We start from the raw sequence: 18,306 nt of genomic DNA on the forward strand, positions 1-18,306 counted from the left end.
CATTTTTATTCATGAAACTCGCTGTGTGTAAGAGAGATAAGTAGGATGCCTTCGTTAGCTTTGCATCGGGGCACAAAAGTCTTGTTAAGTCTAAAGTTACACAGATTATGTTTCTTTCTTCGGTTCACATGATGCAGCGCGCGGCGGACAACTGGCCTATATAGGTAGTAAGCTCAGAGGCAAAGACCTCCTCTTTAAAATATTGGCCCTTGTATCGAAATTGTCGTTCCATCCGTTTCGGGTCTAATTAAATTGATAATCTGCAGGAACCTATACTGTACCGTATATGAAATTATAACGTCCATCGGTAGTATGTGTTGGAAGGTATTTCTCTGTTCTCTCTTTTCGGAAATCGTCATCCAAATTACGCAGATAGTTTAAACAAAACTGATGAGAATTCTGCGCGCAATAAGGCCACCAAAATTTTGAGATACCGATAAAACGTGACGAGCATCGCCCTAAATAAGAAAAGGGGAGAGAACTTTGTAACGAACAATTTGTTCGCGAATAACATGAGTTAGAAAAAGGTTCATAGGTTATAATCATCCTGTATATACTTATATACCTACACTTGGAAATCATTTCCTTCGCGAATGCAACATTATCTTAAATTCGACAGATATGTTTCGAGCGTTGTTAGTAAAATCGAGGATTTTCATAAACTGTCACAGATAATTTAATAGAAGAACAGTAAAAGTGGACGGACCTTAACGGATTCGAAAATTCCACGAGAATTCGTTGATCACGACTAACAAGTAACAAGTAAGTACCTATGTACGGACTACCAGGGGTACAGATCCGTCACGGCGGTTAGGCGATAAATAGCCGCGAACAATTCCACACGCCGCGCCGGTTATCGGTGCCGATAATATTATAATTATGTAAAACAAAAACGCGGAAGGTTAGCATGTGACAAGTGCATGCACATGAATCGATGTGGACGTCGGATTGCACGGATGTTGGGGCAGCCTGACCACAGCCTGACAGCTGAAAGAGTAGGCGCGTTTGGACGGAACAGTGAAATAATCGTGACAGAAGATGAGGAACGCCGCGCCGGCTTGCCTTCAGTGCGCATGCGTACCGGAAACTTGTACTCCCATTGGTCGACACCACATGGTCTGATGTCAGACCACAGAGTCTGTCCAATTCAATAATAACGAGATGCTCACGAGCTAGACGCTAGCCAGTTCTCTGCGACGTGCTCGCGACGTTTGTGGCGGTTGTTAACTATAAGAAACCGCGCGTCGCGTCTCAAGTCACTGAACAGGAGGGCTATTCGATAGTTTATAATAACATATATACCCCGTCGTCTCCTCAGTACCGGGAGCACAGGCCGGTTGGCAGGGTCTCCTTTTATTCACATTGGCAAGCGAATTTCATTGTGTACAATTTATCCGGGGGCCTGCTGAATTCGCCGCTGGAAAGGGGCGACATATATCAGCCGTAACGCTAGTCAGGATTATATCCACGTGTGAGGTGAGTTATTTAACGGTATTTCGTTATTAAATGAAAATTTACGGATTCACCCTCGACGGTTATGTTACACCAGCGCGATGGTAATAGTACACAAGTCAACCTATCAGCAATTTAAGTGAAATTATTAGGATCGGAGGTCCGTTACAAATATCCTCGTTGAATGGTGGAAAGTGATCAAAAGTGTTCCTTGCACGACCTCGCTCTATCTGTGTTGACCATTTCTAAAAAGCCGTTAGCCAATCCAATTTTCTCTCTGTAATTGTTACATGTTAACATGTACCTATATACATATGTACAATCCCGTCACGCCATTGGTCGTGTAAACACGAAGGTGATTGAATGTCGTCATATGTACGTAGAAAGACACAAGACCACGCGTTTCATCAGTGGCCCTATCCGTAACGATTCCTGATTCTATGAATCACAAATAGGTATGTATATCAATAATAGGTGGAATGGATTTGTCCGGTCTCCACGAACGCGCGAGCATATGTTTATCGACAACGGTAAACGGATTCCCTTGAATTATCGTGCTCCAACTCTCTATATAATCAAGCATTTCGCTTACCACGCTATTCTGCCGTATTAGGACGAACGCACGAATTTGCAGCCAAGTGGTTGAAACAACAATCGTATCCAAGTTTCATGTATCGTGCATCATAAACAATACTTAGCGTTTATCGGGGTCGAATTGCTGTGTGGAAGACGGTTCCCGATTCTCATGTTTCTCGGGCAAGGATCGATGCTCGGAATGAGAAGTATAAATATTTCACACCACACGTACTTAACTTCGTCCCCCTCCCACTACTCCCCGCCCCGTGCCATCAGGATGTGACGCCATAATAAATCTAATGCTGGCCAATTCTATTTGGCAAATTACTGTTACCGTTGAACGGATTATATTGTTTGCGATGGAATCGGCAACGTGAAAGTTCCTCTGGAAAGCAAACGGGCGAATTTATCCTTCGTTGACAATAGCGGTCACACGCCGCCTCCCTCCGTGCAGGTACAATAACCGTACGTTTTTCTCACGATCAAGGAACAGTGTCAGACGGCATGTAGATTATGAAATATTATCGGGAAATATAGCTGCCGAGGGAACGGTGCGGTGCATGTACAGTGTGCAATGTGCTGCACTGTGAAGTCTCGGAAGCGTAAGTCTGACTTGTGTAAACTGTTACTACTGCGCCGTGCATACGGTATGTTGGCTGGACAGGTTGCAGTGGTTCATTTGCGTCATTTCAGACCTGGTGATCGTAGAATAACTATATACATACGTACATACATATTTAGAATATTCAATGAACAAGAATAATTGTATCGCGCATGCAGGAATGTGTCTCACCGTCGGGGAAAGTTTTTAAACGATGCATGGTAACCGATTGCTAAAGTACGATATGAATATTGAGAAATTAACGTATACCTATTTGTGTTATTTGTATCGACACCGTGTAAGATCACACGTTTTCCTGTGTGCTACATATAAATATCCGCGCAATGGTTCTTATACATCGGAAGTAAGATGTCAATCAAACTATGTATGCATGTACGTATGTATGTAGATACATACCACCTCTACGTACGTGGAAGGTAAAAATGTAATCGATACATAATAATAAGCCTTATAATAATGGTACGGTGTAATTGCTTAGCAATTACTTCCAAGTGAAACGCTATCATTGCTGTGAGCGATGCCTTTGCTCATTACTACTCTGCCCTCTTTAGTTCAAATGTCCTATCTAACATTTTGAAACAATCGAGAAAACTGAAGTTTTATCATTTCCTTTGTACCGTCCTTATTTTCCTTCATTCGAATTAAAACATGTTGCCATTATTTCGTAACAGCCAAATATAATTTTGTGTAATAGGTGTACCGGTAGGTGATGTATTATTAACGTACCAATTAATTAATTGTTTTATATACGATATTATAACCATTTAAAAATGAGTTAGGTTAAATACATTATACTGTTAATAAATCTTTACGAAGCACGTAGAGTTTTCGAACTTTACTTAAAAGGTAAAAGACGCGTGGAACTTCAAATATTTCAACATATCTAAAAAAATGAAAAAATGAAAAAATGCTAGATAGGACAGTTCAACTAAGGAGGGCAGTTAACTGATAAACAGGGTAATTATATGGGTCAATTAGACGTAAGACATACCTACTCATAATCGTGCCCCCTCGATACCCGCTATCGATTCAACGGCTCGGCGTGGCGTTAGAACGTTTCTGTGAATCATCATATTTGTTGGTTTAGACATCCGTTACCGATTTGTTACCGATATCCACTAGATGGAACGCTATCGAATCCTCCAGCTAGACTTATACCAAGTAGATTCATTACGCAGATTTTTACACTCTTGAATACGTCCTTCGTGAAGCTTGGAATCAATAAAATCTAACCCAGACCTATTCAGCCACGTGTAGAAAAAGTTGAATTCGATTCGATTTCTCAAATATCACGCAGACTTTTCGACGTTTAATCAAGCAAAGCAAAAAGTGATAGATTGATCGAGCTTTTATTTATTTCTGCAAATAAAATCATACAAGCCAATACGTGAAGACTGGTAAAAACAATGAATGTATAAGTTATATAAATTATCTTAGGAGCCGGGTGCCTTAGGGTTTTTTTCCATAATAGAGACCAATGATATTTGCCCGTTTCGATCGTCCGTTACATCGAACGATCATCGCGATTTTGATTCTGCGCGCATTTACGTCGCGCAACACGTGATCGAGCCATGAACCTGGGCTATGCGCTGAGTGGCCCGTTTTTTCCTCTAGTCTGATTTTATTCAACTATGGAATGATTCAAATCGGGCCACGCTTGGGGTACGAAATGAACGATGAGTTGCCGTGATAAATTCGATATCTCCGATACGAAGGTTAAGCACGTGCGTTACAAATAGACGGAGCAAATCAAAACTCAATTAATGAATAATTACGTATTATCGTATTGTATGGATAACGAGGGCGGGGTTCAATTAATTCCCCTATTAATACGCCATACATGTTCATCTGGCAATAACAAATTAGTGATACATCCGATTTTAATGCAACCGGTGCAAAGCGCATTTTCAATGTTCACTTGAAATGACCCGAGGAGCGTGCGACAATTAAACACGCGTAATTGAAGGGTCGGATGCAATAAGGGGACTAGGGCTCGAAAATGGGAAAAATTATTGTCCAAACGCTAAGAAAGATTGGAAAATTAAATGTTGTTAAACTGAATTTTAAAAAATATAGTGTTGTAAAGCTCGTCGCGGCACACATTTTTTTTTCTATTTACAGTTTGTTTATCCAATCATTATTCGAGCTAAAAATTGTAAACAAACAATTTTTCATCGTCCGAAATCATTTCTTTAAACATAAATTGCGATAATTTTAGTAAATATTAACGGATCCTTATGAGACTTGAAATATAACTTGAGAAAACTCTAGCGAAGTCGTAAAATGTATGCACAAAAGCCTTATGTTTGAAAATGTAGTAATATTTAATTAAAAAGTAATACTGTACATAACCCATGTTTTTCAACGTTCGCCGTTAAATAGTATCAATAATTTTTCCAATTTTCGAGCGCTAGTCCCCTTATTGCATCCGACCCTTCAATTGAGCTGTGCTTACTTGGTAATTAAATGGGTGTGATGAATCTGTAACACGAACTTGTCGTAAATGGCGAGTAAATTTTTAAATACCTGAGATCGCCATCGAATGATCTACGCGACGCGACGCGTAAAGTTACCGGAGAAAAAATTCCGTATACCGAACATACAAGGTCAACAACTTTGTGCGGCAATCTTATTATCTTGTAGATTATTCTAGAATGTATCTACGCGTGCCAGCAGATCCCTTTATCGCGTGTCCCTTCTATCCGCGTGTCAAGAGCGTGGAATCGGCTCATTTAACGGAACTGTCGTTTCAGATAAACTTGTTCGCGCATTTCAAGGCTAGCCATGTTTACCTCGGTATCGCGCCGACTCGCCCGTGGGATTCGTAGAACACTCGTCGTGTCCCTTAACATTGAAAGTGTATACATACATACGTACATATAACCGATAACGCGTGTACAGCAGTACAGCCACACGACGAAATGTCGTTACCTCGCAAAGCACAAGATTTTCAGCAATGTAAGGTGGAGAATGTGCGAAAAGTTTCCGAGATCCCCGGTCGAGATTTCTCGGTGGAGATTAGACAAACAACAACACGTGAAACTTGATACGCACAAACCGCCGCGGCGTAACGGCCATCGCCGGTCGCTGGTGCACATGGCTGACAAAAAATGTATTCGCACGCGATGGACGAGCACAAAAAAGAAACCCGAACGGACATGTACGATGCACGACATGGTCTTACGCGCAGGTAAATGTTTGCACGCGTATGTTGCAATATGTTAATAATGACTGGGAAGCGGGAGTGCGTTAATGCGATTTCTGCTATAACCACTGACGTATTTTTCGAACGAGACGGGGAATATTATTTTATTTGAATTCTTCGCGCCTGCCGCGGCGGACGCGCGAGCATATTACGTCAGCGCATCTCCATTTACGTAAACAAACTAAGATCTTTTCGGTATAATCGGGCCTGCTATCGTTTTCCATTTCTCATTTTTCCTTTCAAATCAACTTTTCATCTTTCCTGTCCTGAAACCCGTACCTACCCAGTAACATACCCAACTTCCGATCAAATGATCCAATTATAAGTATTTAACGATATCCTCGGATCTTAATTTTTTCTAATTCGCTCGTAATTAAACGCACTCGTAGAAGCCGCCTGCGCGTACCACGTGTGTCACGCGATCGGCGATACCACCTCGCGCCTTTGGTCGTGTAATCGCGAGGGTATCTGTAATACATATATCAGTTCGAAGCGAAACGATATGTACCAGAAAAAAATGTGGCGTTTGCGACACATCTTTAGTTACATAGAAGCTGGCGGTAGTGGAGAGTCCTACAGTATTCGCTGATAAAGTGGATACCTAAGGCCATCGGGGGTCGGGTCAATCTTATGTTAAGAAATGATCGCTATTGCGCCCCGATGGCATCATTAAGCGGATCTGACCTCGTGAAAAGAAACGCCAATCTACCAGTGCTGGAAGATCACTCGAGTACATACATACATGCATATGTATGTATTTGAATTTCATGGCGCGGTGGCGCGGTCGTGGTGGCAAGTTCACGTGCCATTACATAACACCTGAATTCGATCAATAATGTAACAGATTCCTAATGCCCGTTACTCACCGATGGAATACATTATTCAATCACCCGGCGAACAATACGGTAAATTTATTAGAAAACTTTTCGCGCCAACTTATTCCGCTTTTACGATTCCTGAAATTTATACGTGTGTGTGTGTGTGTGTGTGAGTCGCGTACATTATCGTTTTACGGCATTAGAGAGCGGGGAGCGTGTGCGCATATTAGCTGAATAAATAAAGTCGTAACTGAATTGAATTAGTCCCGGCCCAAGCGGGAGCGGGCTCAATTGAAATCACTCAATCACCGGTACGCCGCGCCGAGAAGGGACAGTTTATTGCGCTAATCTGATACAATTGCTTAGAGACGTCCAAGGCGTCTAAAAGTGCAGCGACCACTATCGAGTATCGACGGCAGCGTTTTGTAAAATTTTCAGCCTGCAATTAACAGAGATAATTATGAGACGAAATGAAATTAACCAACGTACCTATGTAATATGTACCTGTCGCTCTTTGAATTTTCAGCTTACTGTCCACTAGGCGACTCACGTCTGATAAATTCTGCGAACATAAAACAGATCCGCCAGAGATCCTAAATACCAGCACCACCTACAGCCAACGATGCCGGCTCAGTTCGAAAGCGGAAACAGTCCCATTGGTGGGGAGCCAACGATGAACGGCGGCGGCAATCCATACGTTCTCGACGATGACGTCGTGGTCACCGGTTTCTCAGGTAAAATATGTAACTTACCCTGTTAATCCTCGAGTTCGCCCAGGATCGGTTGGAATTCGCACGATAGGTACCGAATTGTCTAATCGTAAGTATATCATCGAGCGCGCGCGCGCGCGTCTATCTTTTCCCCAGGTCGTTTCCCCGAGTCCCAAAACGTCGAAGAGTTTAAGAAGAATTTATTCGAGGGTCTGGACATGGTGACGGACGACGATCGCCGATGGACCCCCGGTATTTTCGGTTTACCGGAAAGATCTGGGAAAATCAAAGATCTGAAGTCGTTCGACGCCACATTCTTCGGTGTCCATGGGAAACAAGCCCACGTAATGGACCCGCAGCTCCGTATGCTTTTGGAGACAACGTACGAAGCTATCGTGGACGCTGGTATGAATCCAAATGATCTGAGAGGATCGCGGACCGGCGTGTTCGTCGGGGTGTCCTCCTCGGAATCGGACGATTATTTCTCCAAGACCCCGGATCAGATCAACGGTATTTATAGTTCGGTTACAAGGAAAAAAATAAAATATATTTTTACTGGAGTCGCAGGAGTCCGCAGGAGTCACTGGACTAATACGTGTTTTTGTCTGTGCAGGATATTCGTTGACCGGTTGCTGCAGAGCCATGTTCCCAAACAGGATCTCGTTCGTGTTCGATTTCAGCGGGCCAAGTTACGCGATAGACACCGCCTGCTCGTCGTCTTTGTTCGCCTTCCACCAAGCGGCCACCGCGATACGAAACGGGGAATGCGACTCGGCCATCGTCGCCGGTTGCAACATCCTGCTGAAGCCTACCAGCTCCCTTCAGTTTCACAGGCTGAGCATGCTGTCGCAGGACGGCACCTGTAGGGCGTTTGATGCCGACGGGAAGGGTTACGTGAGATCAGAGGCCGCCGTGTCGGTGTTCCTGCAAAAGTCCAAGGACGCGCGCAGAGTTTACGCGACCGTGGTCCATTCGAAAACCAACACCGACGGTAACAAGGTGCTGGGCATCACGTATCCCAGCGGCGATATGCAGAACAAACTGATGAGGGAAATTTACGCGGAGGCGGGCGTCAGCCCTGCCGATGTCGCCTACTTAGAGGCGCACGGTACCGGGACCAAGGTCGGGGATCCCCAAGAGGTAAACTCGATCGCGAATCTGTTCTGCAAAGGCAGAAAGACGCCGCTCCTCCTCGGTTCCATCAAGTCCAACATGGGCCATCCAGAGCCGGCCAGCGGCCTCTGCGCCATCGCAAAGGTGCTGATCGCCATGAATACCGGCGTGATCCCGGCCAATCTGCATTTCGATAATCCGAACACCGACATACCGTGTCTGTTCGACGGAAGCGTCAAGGTGGTGGACAAGCCGACACCGTGGAAAGGAGGCTACGCGGCGGTCAATTCGTTTGGTTTCGGCGGAGCGAACGCCCACGTCCTCCTCCGCAGCAACCCGAAACCGAAGCTGTCGCCGGTGTTGGAGACCAAAGTGCCCAAGCTGGTGGCCGTGTCTGGCCGAACAGAGGAGGCTGTACAGGTGCTGTTGAACAAGGCCAAGGAGCACGAGAAGGACGACGAATTCATCGCCATTCTACACGACACCTACGCCAACAACATAATGGGCCACAGTTATCGTGGCTACTCGGTGATGGGTAACGTTGACGCCGCCGAGATCAGCCAATTGAACAGCTCGGAGAGGCGCCCCATTTGGTTCGTGTTCTCTGGCATGGGGTCCCAGTGGCCAGGCATGGGCAAAGAATTGCTATCCGTCGAGCCGTTCCAGCGCAGCTTGCAGCGGTCCGCGGAGGTATTGAAGACCGAAGGAGTCGATCTGATGAACCTGATCCTAAACGGAACGGCGGAGTCGTTCGAGAACATCGTCAGCTCGTTCGTGTCGATCGCAGCCATTCAGGTGGCGCTTGTTGACCTGCTCAGCTACCTGGGCATCCATCCAGACGGTATCATCGGCCACTCGGTCGGAGAAGTGGGATGCGCTTACGCGGATGGCACGTTCACGCCGGAGCAGACGGTGCTGGCTGCTTACTGGAGAGGCAGATCCATCCAGGATTCCAAACTACCAACGGGAGCCATGGCCGCGGTGGGGTTAAGCTGGGAGGAGGTTAAAACCCGATGCCCGGCCGATATTTTCCCAGCTTGTAACAACTCCAGCGACTCGGTCACCGTCTCTGGCCCGGTCAGCGCCATCGTCAAGTTCATCGAGGATATGAAGAAGCAGAATATCTTCGCGAAACGGGTCAACAGCTCCGGCGTAGCGTTCCACAGCAAGTACATAGCTGCGGCGGGTCAGAACTTGCGCACCGCCCTCGAGAGGATCATACCGAATCCCAAGCAACGATCCCACAGATGGATATCCACGTCGATACCGGAAGAGGCCTGGAACGCCCCGTTGGCGCAACTCAGCTCCGCGGCCTATCACGTCAACAACCTATTGTCGCCCGTGCTTTTCCAACATGGTCTCGCTCACGTACCAGAGAACGCGATCGCCATCGAGATCGCTCCCCACTGCCTGCTACAATCGATCCTGCGCAGATCGCTGGGACCGAATGCGGTTAACATCGGCTTGTACAAGCGCGACCATCCGAATAACGTCGGCTTCTTGTTGGATGGTTTGGGGAAATTGTACAACGCCGGGGCGCAGCTGAAGTTATCTAAATTATATCCGTCGATCAGCTATCCCGTCGGCAATGGCACCCCCATGCTCAGCTCCCTGGTGAAATGGGATCATAGCACCGAGTACGAGGTAGCGGATTTCAAGAGCGCCTTCGGTTCAACCGGGGAGACTGCCGTCACCGTCGATCTGTCCAAGGACGACGCGTATCTAGCCGGTCACGTGATCGACGGAAGAATCCTTTTCCCAGCCACTGGCTACCTGGTGATGGCTTGGAAGATCCTGGCCAAACTGCGCAACACAGATTTCGAGCAGATGCCAGTGGTGTTTGAGAATGTTAAATTCTTGCGGGCCACCATTATGCCGAAAGATGCGCCGGTCAAATTCATGATCAATATATTCACGGGCACGGGAGATTTTGAGATCAGCGAGAACGGGTCTGTAGCTGTGACCGGTAAGATATCCGTACCGGAGAACGTCGACAAGGTGATGCTGAAGCTGCCCGAACCGAGCATTCCAAACGAACCAGAGTTCAAGGAATTGAACAAGAACGACGTTTACAAGGATCTTCGATTGCGGGGATATGATTACGAAGGTTGCTTCCAGGGGATCATGTCCACCATGAACCGCGGCGGCATTGGGAAACTCGCCTGGAGCGACTGGATCTCGTTTATGGACACCATGCTTCAGTTCTCTATATTTGAGAGACCCAGAGCGTTGTACGTGCCTGTTCGAATGCAATTCGCCGCTATAAATCCGGAGCTTCACATGCAATGCGTCCAGAAAATGAAGGACGAGGGTATCCCGGTGTACTCTTATTCCAACATCGATGTTATCAAGTCGGGCGGAATTGAGATCAGAAAGATGAAGCCCACATTGGCACCCAAGAAGCAGCACAATCAGACCCCCGCGATAGAGAAGTTTGTATTTGCGCCGTACATTAGCGCTCAGCCATTGGCGCAGAATCCTGATACAGCCAAGCTGTACGCTCTCTCTACCTTGATACAAATCGTTAAAGAGAATCTCAAGGGGCTGAAGATCAAAGTGGTCGAGGCAGCTGGGGACCGTTTCGCGGACGAGCTTTTCAATCCCATCGTACAAAGTATTCTCTACAGGGAGTGCCTGTACAGCGTAAGTGTCGTCGCAATTATGTCATTCTCTTCTTTATATTCATGACGCGGAGAATCAAAGTGGACGACGTTTCTTACGAATTTCGTTTTTTTCTTTGTTTTATATATATATATATATTTATATATATTGTATATACGTATACAGAGTGAACAACTTCTGGCCACAACTAAGCCCGAGGCGTATTCCGGCATGGCAGGCAGTCACACTTCCATCGTGCAGCGTGACTATACCATCGAGCCTATTGCTAAAGACGCGCATGTGGTTATGGCAGCTAACGTGCTGACCACAAGCTCCAACACCATATTGAAGAATCTGGTTGACAGCCTGAAGACTGGAGGGTTTATACTGCTGGAAGAGACAAGTGGCCAAGTCGATGAGAACACGCTGAAGGAGTTTGATCTGATGTTGGTCGCGAAACAAGTTATCTTTGGCAAGGCTTATTTCCTCCTCAAGCAGAGGGAAGAGAAACCAAATGATCCGATCGTCGTCGAAATAACTGAAAAGAAATTCCATTGGTTGGAAACTGCCAAAGCGGCCCTGAGGAAATCTATAACCGATAATCAAGATGTTCTGTTTGTATGCCAAGGCGATGAATCATCCGGTGAGTATTATTGTATATTAATATGCGCTGGATATATTAAGCACGTTCTTGTACGATGATAACTGATTGACTTTATCATTATCTTCCGCAGGTATAATTGGATTTATGAATTGCATACGTCGGGAGGATGGTGGCGGAAACGCCAACTTTGTGTTCGTTCAAGACAAAAACGCCCCGAAATTCAGTCTTAAAGAAAAAATCTATGCCGAACAGTTGGATAAACAGCTGATGGCTAATGTGTTGAAGGGTGGAGTGTGGGGATCGTACCGACATTTCGTTCTGGATCAGCAAAACGGGGAGATATCGTCCCTTCAGGTGGAACACGCGTATATTAACGCGTTGTACAGAGGTGACTTGAGCAGCTTAAGGTGGATCGAAAGTCCATTGAGCTACTACGAACAGGAGAAATCAAGCGAGCTGGAATTTTGTTACGTGTATTACGCACCGCTGAACTTCAGGGATGTGATGTTGTCAACTGGAAAGCTGCCACCAGATGCTCTCCCTGGAAACTTGGCCTCCCAAGACTGTATAATGGGTTTGGAATTTTCTGGTCGCAATTCCAAGGGACAGCGCGTGATGGCTATGGTACCGGCGCGAGGTTTAGCAACCACTGTCGCAGCTGATTCTGGATTCATGTGGAAAGTGCCGGAGAAATGGACGTTGGAGGAAGCATCAACGATCCCGGTAGCCTACTCGACCAGTTACTACGCCCTCTTCGTCCGAGGTCGTCTACAACCTGGCGAAAGTGTCCTGATCCATGCTGGTAGTGGAGGTGTCGGGCAAGCCAGTATAGCCATAGCCTTGCACGCGGGCTGCAAGGTGTTCACCACCGTAGGAACGCAAGAGAAACGAAACTTCCTGAAGAAGATGTTCCCTCAGTTGACGGACAGGGACATCGGTAACTCCCGAGACACCAGCTTCGAACAATTGATACTTAACGAGACCAACGGCCGTGGCGTTGACGTGGTGCTGAACTCGTTGTCCGAAGAGAAGCTGCAGGCCAGCATAAGGTGTCTGGCGGTGGGCGGGCGTTTCCTTGAAATAGGAAAGTTCGATTTGTCCAATGACGCGGCTCTGGGAATGTCGGTGTTCCTGAAGAACACCACCTTCCACGGAATATTGTTGGACGCCATTACCGAGGGTGACAGCCCGGACAGGCGGGAGGTAGTGAGGCTCGTTCAAGAGGGAATAAACAACGGCGCTGTTCGCCCTCTTCCCGCGACAGTGTTCTCGGAACAGCAGCTCGAGCAGTCGTTCAGGTTCATGGCCACGGGCAAGCATATCGGCAAAGTGGTGCTGAAGATACGAAACGAGGAGAAGCAGAAGGTCGCGCAGCCATCGGTTAAGACTGTCACAGCTATCCCGCGTACGTATATGAATCCGAACAAGTCGTACGTGCTGATCGGTGGTCTCGGCGGGTTCGCTTTGGAACTGGCTGATTGGATGATAAATCGTGGTGCGAAGCATATAGTCCTAACGTCGCGATCTGGGATACGCGACGGCTTCCAGGCAATGTGCGTTCGCCGTTGGCGCGAGATGGGCGTGAACGTTGTGGTCAGCACTACGGATGTGGTAACGATGGCTGGAGCGAGGAAGCTCATTACGGACACCAACAAGATCGCTCCCGTCGGCGGTATATTTAATCTAGCCGCCGTACTACGAGACAATGCCTTCGCTGAACTCACAGAGGAGGATTACAACATATCGACAATGCCCAAGGTCGACGCAACTAAATGCCTGGACGCAGTGTCCCGCGAATTATGCTCCACGTTGGACTACTTCGTCGTCTTCTCATCCATCACCAGTGGAAGGGGCAACGTTGGCCAAACCAATTATGGTTTCGCGAATTCTGCGATGGAGAGGATAGTGGAGCAAAGACAAACAAACGGGTTGCCCGGTCTCGCTATTCAATGGGGAGCCGTCGGTGATGTCGGCCTAATTATAGGTAAGTTATTTTCATCTACGCATTTCTATTTCTAATCGTATTATGTTCCGTTGAAGCTTTTCTGACATCTTTTCGATCTGTCTGTGTCTCTGTTTTAGATGTGATAAAAGGAAGTAACGAGACCGTAATCAGCGGTACTGTGCCGCAACGTATTCAGAGTTGCCTGAACACGATAGACGTATTGCTGCAGCAGCCACATCCCGTCTTGACTTCTTATGTTGTGCAGGACAAGTGCGCAAACGCGGAGAGCGCGAATCAAGTTAGCCTCCCCCAGACAATTGCTAATATCCTGGGCATTAAGAAACTGGAAAGCATTAATCTGAATCTTACGTTGGCCGATCTCGGAATGGACTCGTTAATGGGAACAGAGATCAAACAGACCCTCGAAAGGAATTACGACGTTGTATTATCGGCGCAAGATATTCGTAATCTAACGTTCGAGAAATTATCCGCGTTCGGTAACGACTCGAAACCGGCCGCAGCAGCAGTTGCTAAACCTGATGCCCTCGGTGCCGCCGCCGCCACTACTACTGCCCATGTGAACCAGGACACTGGGGCAGACTTTCTCTATCAATTCGAGGGCATTGAGATCGTGCCGATGGAGCCTATCGTGCCATTGAAGACAAAAGGGTCAAACGGAACGCCCGTATTCTTCATTCACGCCATCGAAGGAATGATCTCTCCCTTGAAAACCATCGCCAAAGAATTGGATCGACCCGTCTGGGGCTTCCAGTGCGTCCCGAATGCTCCGTTAAGCAGCATTACAGATTTAGCCAAGTTCTACGTACAGGAGATGCGACAAATCCAAAAGAAAGGACCGTATCATATAGTCGGCTACTCGTTCGGCGCGTGCGTCGGCTTCGAAATGGCTCTTCAGCTGGAGAAAACTGGAGAGCAGACAGTTTTAACTTTTATCGATGGCTCGCCAGAATTCGTGCACTTACACGCCACCATGATCTCGATGCAAACCGGCCAGACGGACCAAGGTGTGATTTCAGATTCATTCCGCAAATCTGTATCGTACTTCGCTATCCAATTCAACACGAAGCTCAATTTCGTCCAGGTAATTACATGTATACATACATATACATATTTCTATTCCCGTATACACGCCATGCTGATAACTTCGTAATAACACACACGTTTCGTTGCTTCTGCATCCTGCAGGTGTATAAAATCTTAAAAGAAACGACCAACGACGAAGAGACATTAAATAAAATGGTGGAACTAATAAATCATCCGCAATTGAAAGCCGAGGACTTGAAAACTGCTGCCACGTTATTCTCCAAGAAGCTCCACGCGGGCTTTTACTACAAACCAAACGCTTTGTATAGCGGAGAACTGATGCTGATTAAAGTGAAAGATAGTTTCGTTGATTTGAAGAAAGATTACGGCCTGGCGGAGGTAATTATTACACGAATTTAAACACTACCCCCACGTTAGCACGATTCAAGGTTACGTACGTTCTTTTCTTCTCCTTTCACAGATCTGCAAAAAGCAAGTACGAATCGAAGAGCTGCCGGAAAATCACAGGAGTCTGCTAAAGGGACAAGCGGCGTCTACTGTCGCGAAATTGATACGAACGTAAATCTTTCTCGAAGTATAAATTGAACTGAAAATTCCAGAAACTGATCCTCGATATTCGTATCATTATTTAAATGTACATAAATGTGGCATAGATATGTTTTATAAGATACCAATGTACAATATTATCGATGGAGACCGTGAAAACTTAATATTTAATATTTAATACGATTTCTACGGTTTAATATTCTCTGCAAAGTTCCTTTTGTACAAATGTTTCTTGCTTCGGAGGTTTTCATTCGCACTGTTCATATCATTCACATTAACTTACCTAACGGACTCATATATATATTCAGATCGTAAATATTTTAAATTTTATGAAATGAAACATGTACGTCAAGATAACCGCGTAGTTTTAGCTTCTCCATTTTATTGATAGTTTCGTCTACAACAAATGGGTATTACTATAAATATTTAATGGATCTAAAGTATAGAAATGCTTATGGTACATTCCATTTCCAAAATGAAAGTATCCGCTATAGGTCTTTGTAATGGTCTCTGGTGGACAAGTTACCATTATTTAAACATATAGGGTACGCATATTTATTCTCTTTTCCATTTCACGTTCTTTAATGGCAACTCGCATTTAGATTTCTTTTTGCAGAAAAGATATGCTATACGCAGAAACACAAAAGCTTAAAAAAAAAAAAATTCTCAAATAGTACTTTCGGGTACTATTTCAAGAATCTTGTCAGCTCAATCAGTCAGCTGTCGTACCCCCTTCTGCGCAAATATTAAAACAATCGAATGCAAACATTCCAGTGGTAAACAGTAGTATATAATTTACATAGGTACATATATTATTCGTAGACAATTCACTCTCTATCGTACTAAACATACTTAATGCTTTGTTGAAAGCAAATATTTGTACTATTTGTTTATTAGCAATAAATAATAAGTTTTTTTAGATAGCGAAGATATGTATATGTTTATAGCTACTTTGATTGCCATTAAGCATACGCAATGTGCACTTGTTATCTGTTACATATTTTCTTGTGTTATACCAGTAAACAAATAAAGAACATTAAATAAATTCTATCCATTCGGAATTCTGCTCCAATAAATCTTATTAATACACTCCTCACATTAATTAAAGGATCACCTCTAGGAACACGAAAAATAGGCGCAAGTTCACATGGTCATAACTCCTGCAAAAATAGTCGTATCGATATTTTGATAATATGCTTCAAAAGCGTGGAATGTTGGTTCGTGTCGAAATAATTGCCGGTTTCGAAATAAGACCTTTTATTTTTATTCAAAGCAACATCGGTAAACAGTAATAATGATAGTCTTTGTAAAAAGTTCAATGGAATGTGTTCTTTTCGACCGTTTCTTTCGTGAGACTTATCTATTGCCCTTGCCGCGTACGGTAATTCGGATCGGAAATGGCAGCGTTTGGATCACATGTGAAAGACACGGTCAATGCATAACGAACTCCAGACTGTACCTTCTCGACTGCATGTAAATTCTCGCTACCCGAAGTGAACATAGATACTCTGCCTAAAAAAAAAATGTGAAAATCGCAATTACTTCTTCTCTTTTACGTATTATTCCATATTACATACGTACAACTATTCTTTACCTTTTCGAGGCTCTACCGTTGTATTAACGTTATCTTTGTCAATGAATAGAAATCGACCTGCCTCGAAATCTCTCCCAAAGTCATTCAGATAAAGCAAGGATGTATAATGAAACGATTCGTATGTTTCCTATAGGAGAAATCATATTTGGAATTGACGTACTGATAATTAATTATCGAGGATTAATCGCAATAGAATTGTAAGCACATGCGTACCTTATCAACATGGGGATGCCAATATTCGTCGTGTATCGTTTTTGCAGACGCGTTAGTCATTCGAGAGAAGAATGTAGGCTTGGTTAGATATATTTTATCAGAGGGCACCCCAAAATTATGCGCAACTGCATGGTGAATTTTAGTTTTAACTACTCTGTAAACAACAAAACATTGATGTAGATCTCGGTATACAAGTGTCAAGTGAGTATACGTAAATATGGCAAATCTGCATACTTATAAATTGCAAAGTCAGCGCTGTTAAATATCTTCCTCGCCTCTGGCAATGCGTAGATATCGACAAAGCTCTGGCCTTTGCTCAACGCGCCAGAGTGAAGATCCAAAATACTTGCGCCCCCGTCGGAACCACCTAAATTCAAACCACTGACCGCGATCTTTAACAAAATGTCTGTTTCCGTTGACGACACTAGCTTGTCTGTAACGATTCTTCCACATTTCTCAGGTACACATTCAGGATATTCGCTGGTCTCAGCTTTAAAATCGTCCGAACATTCTACGTGCTGCGTACGGCTCAGCAGAATCTCTTTCTGCTTCGCCAGATAGACCTCTTTACCTTGCCTGCTATTATACCAAACTATGAACAATACCGCAAGTATTAGGGCACAACGTGACCATACCCTTTGATAGGGGAATGTCACAAAGGGGCCATACTTTCTGGAAAATCATATTCTCCTTTTACATTTTATTTGTGATACAGTGAAACACGATATTACATTAATTACACATATACGACGCATTATCTGAAAATCTACAAGCGATTGAAAGGAATTGGATACAACGTTAAGCTAAAATTGAAAGTGGGCATAAAGTAGGTGACATAAATAGTGACTAATTAACCTATAAAGTGAACTGAATTTTTACAGTGCTTAGTATTACACGAAAGAATAATCTGCTACACGCTACACGTCGAGAAAGAATATTTTCATGTTACATACAATTTGGCACTCTCTTTCGCCTTCTCTTCGAGTTTCTCTTCCTTCTGGCTTGGCTTCTCTTTTTTCATTTGTTTCCTTTTGCCTTTTTTAAGCTCTTGCGACATTTTCCAAACGACGATAGCTACTTCGAATTGACACAGGTTAACGGCATCGAGTTTAACATCCGCATATGCAAGTGGAAAAATCAGCAAAAATCAGCCCGTTCCCTACGCTTCGCATTAGCGGCCGCGTAATGCCACCCATGTCACTTATTGCTCGCACACGCGCCGATATCAAACTGTTATTCTAA

At 44.8% G+C, this 18,306-nt stretch overlaps 2 protein-coding genes across 2 annotated transcripts; one reads left to right on the forward strand and one right to left on the reverse strand.

The window, feature by feature from the left end:
* The first annotated feature begins 1,032 nt into the window (after positions 1 to 1,032).
* On the forward strand, positions 1,033 to 16,318 carry Fasn1 (Fatty acid synthase 1). Its single transcript, XM_076826698.1, has 9 exons — positions 1,033 to 1,476; positions 7,200 to 7,407; positions 7,540 to 7,893; positions 7,997 to 11,139; positions 11,284 to 11,740; positions 11,832 to 13,685; positions 13,784 to 14,748; positions 14,853 to 15,089; positions 15,172 to 16,318. The coding sequence occupies exons 2-9, from the start codon at positions 7,296 to 7,298 to the stop codon at positions 15,271 to 15,273; spliced, it is 7,224 nt and encodes a 2,407-aa protein (XP_076682813.1). The 5' UTR covers positions 1,033 to 1,476; positions 7,200 to 7,295; the 3' UTR covers positions 15,274 to 16,318.
* Positions 16,319 to 16,497: 179 nt separating this feature from the next.
* On the reverse strand, positions 16,498 to 18,289 carry LOC143376413 (2-oxoglutarate and iron-dependent oxygenase domain-containing protein 3). Its single transcript, XM_076826709.1, has 5 exons — positions 18,018 to 18,289; positions 17,299 to 17,736; positions 17,065 to 17,218; positions 16,852 to 16,978; positions 16,498 to 16,769 (listed from the first exon to the last, which is right to left on the reverse strand). Exons 1-5 carry the CDS (start codon positions 18,119 to 18,121, stop codon positions 16,618 to 16,620), a joined length of 975 nt encoding a protein of 324 aa, XP_076682824.1. The 5' UTR covers positions 18,122 to 18,289; the 3' UTR covers positions 16,498 to 16,617.
* Between the last annotated feature and the right edge of the window lie 17 nt (positions 18,290 to 18,306).

The sequence above is a fragment of the Andrena cerasifolii genome, chromosome 14 (assembly GCF_050908995.1).
Source record: "Andrena cerasifolii isolate SP2316 chromosome 14, iyAndCera1_principal, whole genome shotgun sequence".
NCBI classification, from domain to species: Eukaryota; Metazoa; Arthropoda; class Insecta; order Hymenoptera; family Andrenidae; genus Andrena; species Andrena cerasifolii.

Bases quoted from the DNA above. Each gene is read 5' to 3' on its own strand.
- Fasn1 (XM_076826698.1), top strand. From the start codon at position 7,296: ATGCCGGCTCAGTTCGAAAGCGGAAACAGTCCCATTGGTGGGGAGCCA. The intron at 7,408-7,539 runs GTAAAATATGTA...TCTTTTCCCCAG, and splicing joins CGTGGTCACCGGTTTCTCAG to GTCGTTTCCCCGAGTCCCAA. The intron at 14,749-14,852 runs GTAATTACATGT...TGCATCCTGCAG, and splicing joins CGAAGCTCAATTTCGTCCAG to GTGTATAAAATCTTAAAAGA.
- LOC143376413 (XM_076826709.1), bottom strand. From the start codon at position 18,121: ATGTCGCAAGAGCTTAAAAAAGGCAAAAGGAAACAAATGAAAAAAGAG. The intron at 17,219-17,298 runs GTATGCAGATTT...TGTTGTTTACAG, and splicing joins GCTGACTTTGCAATTTATAA to AGTAGTTAAAACTAAAATTC. The intron at 16,979-17,064 runs GTACGCATGTGC...TTTCTCCTATAG, and splicing joins GGCATCCCCATGTTGATAAG to GAAACATACGAATCGTTTCA.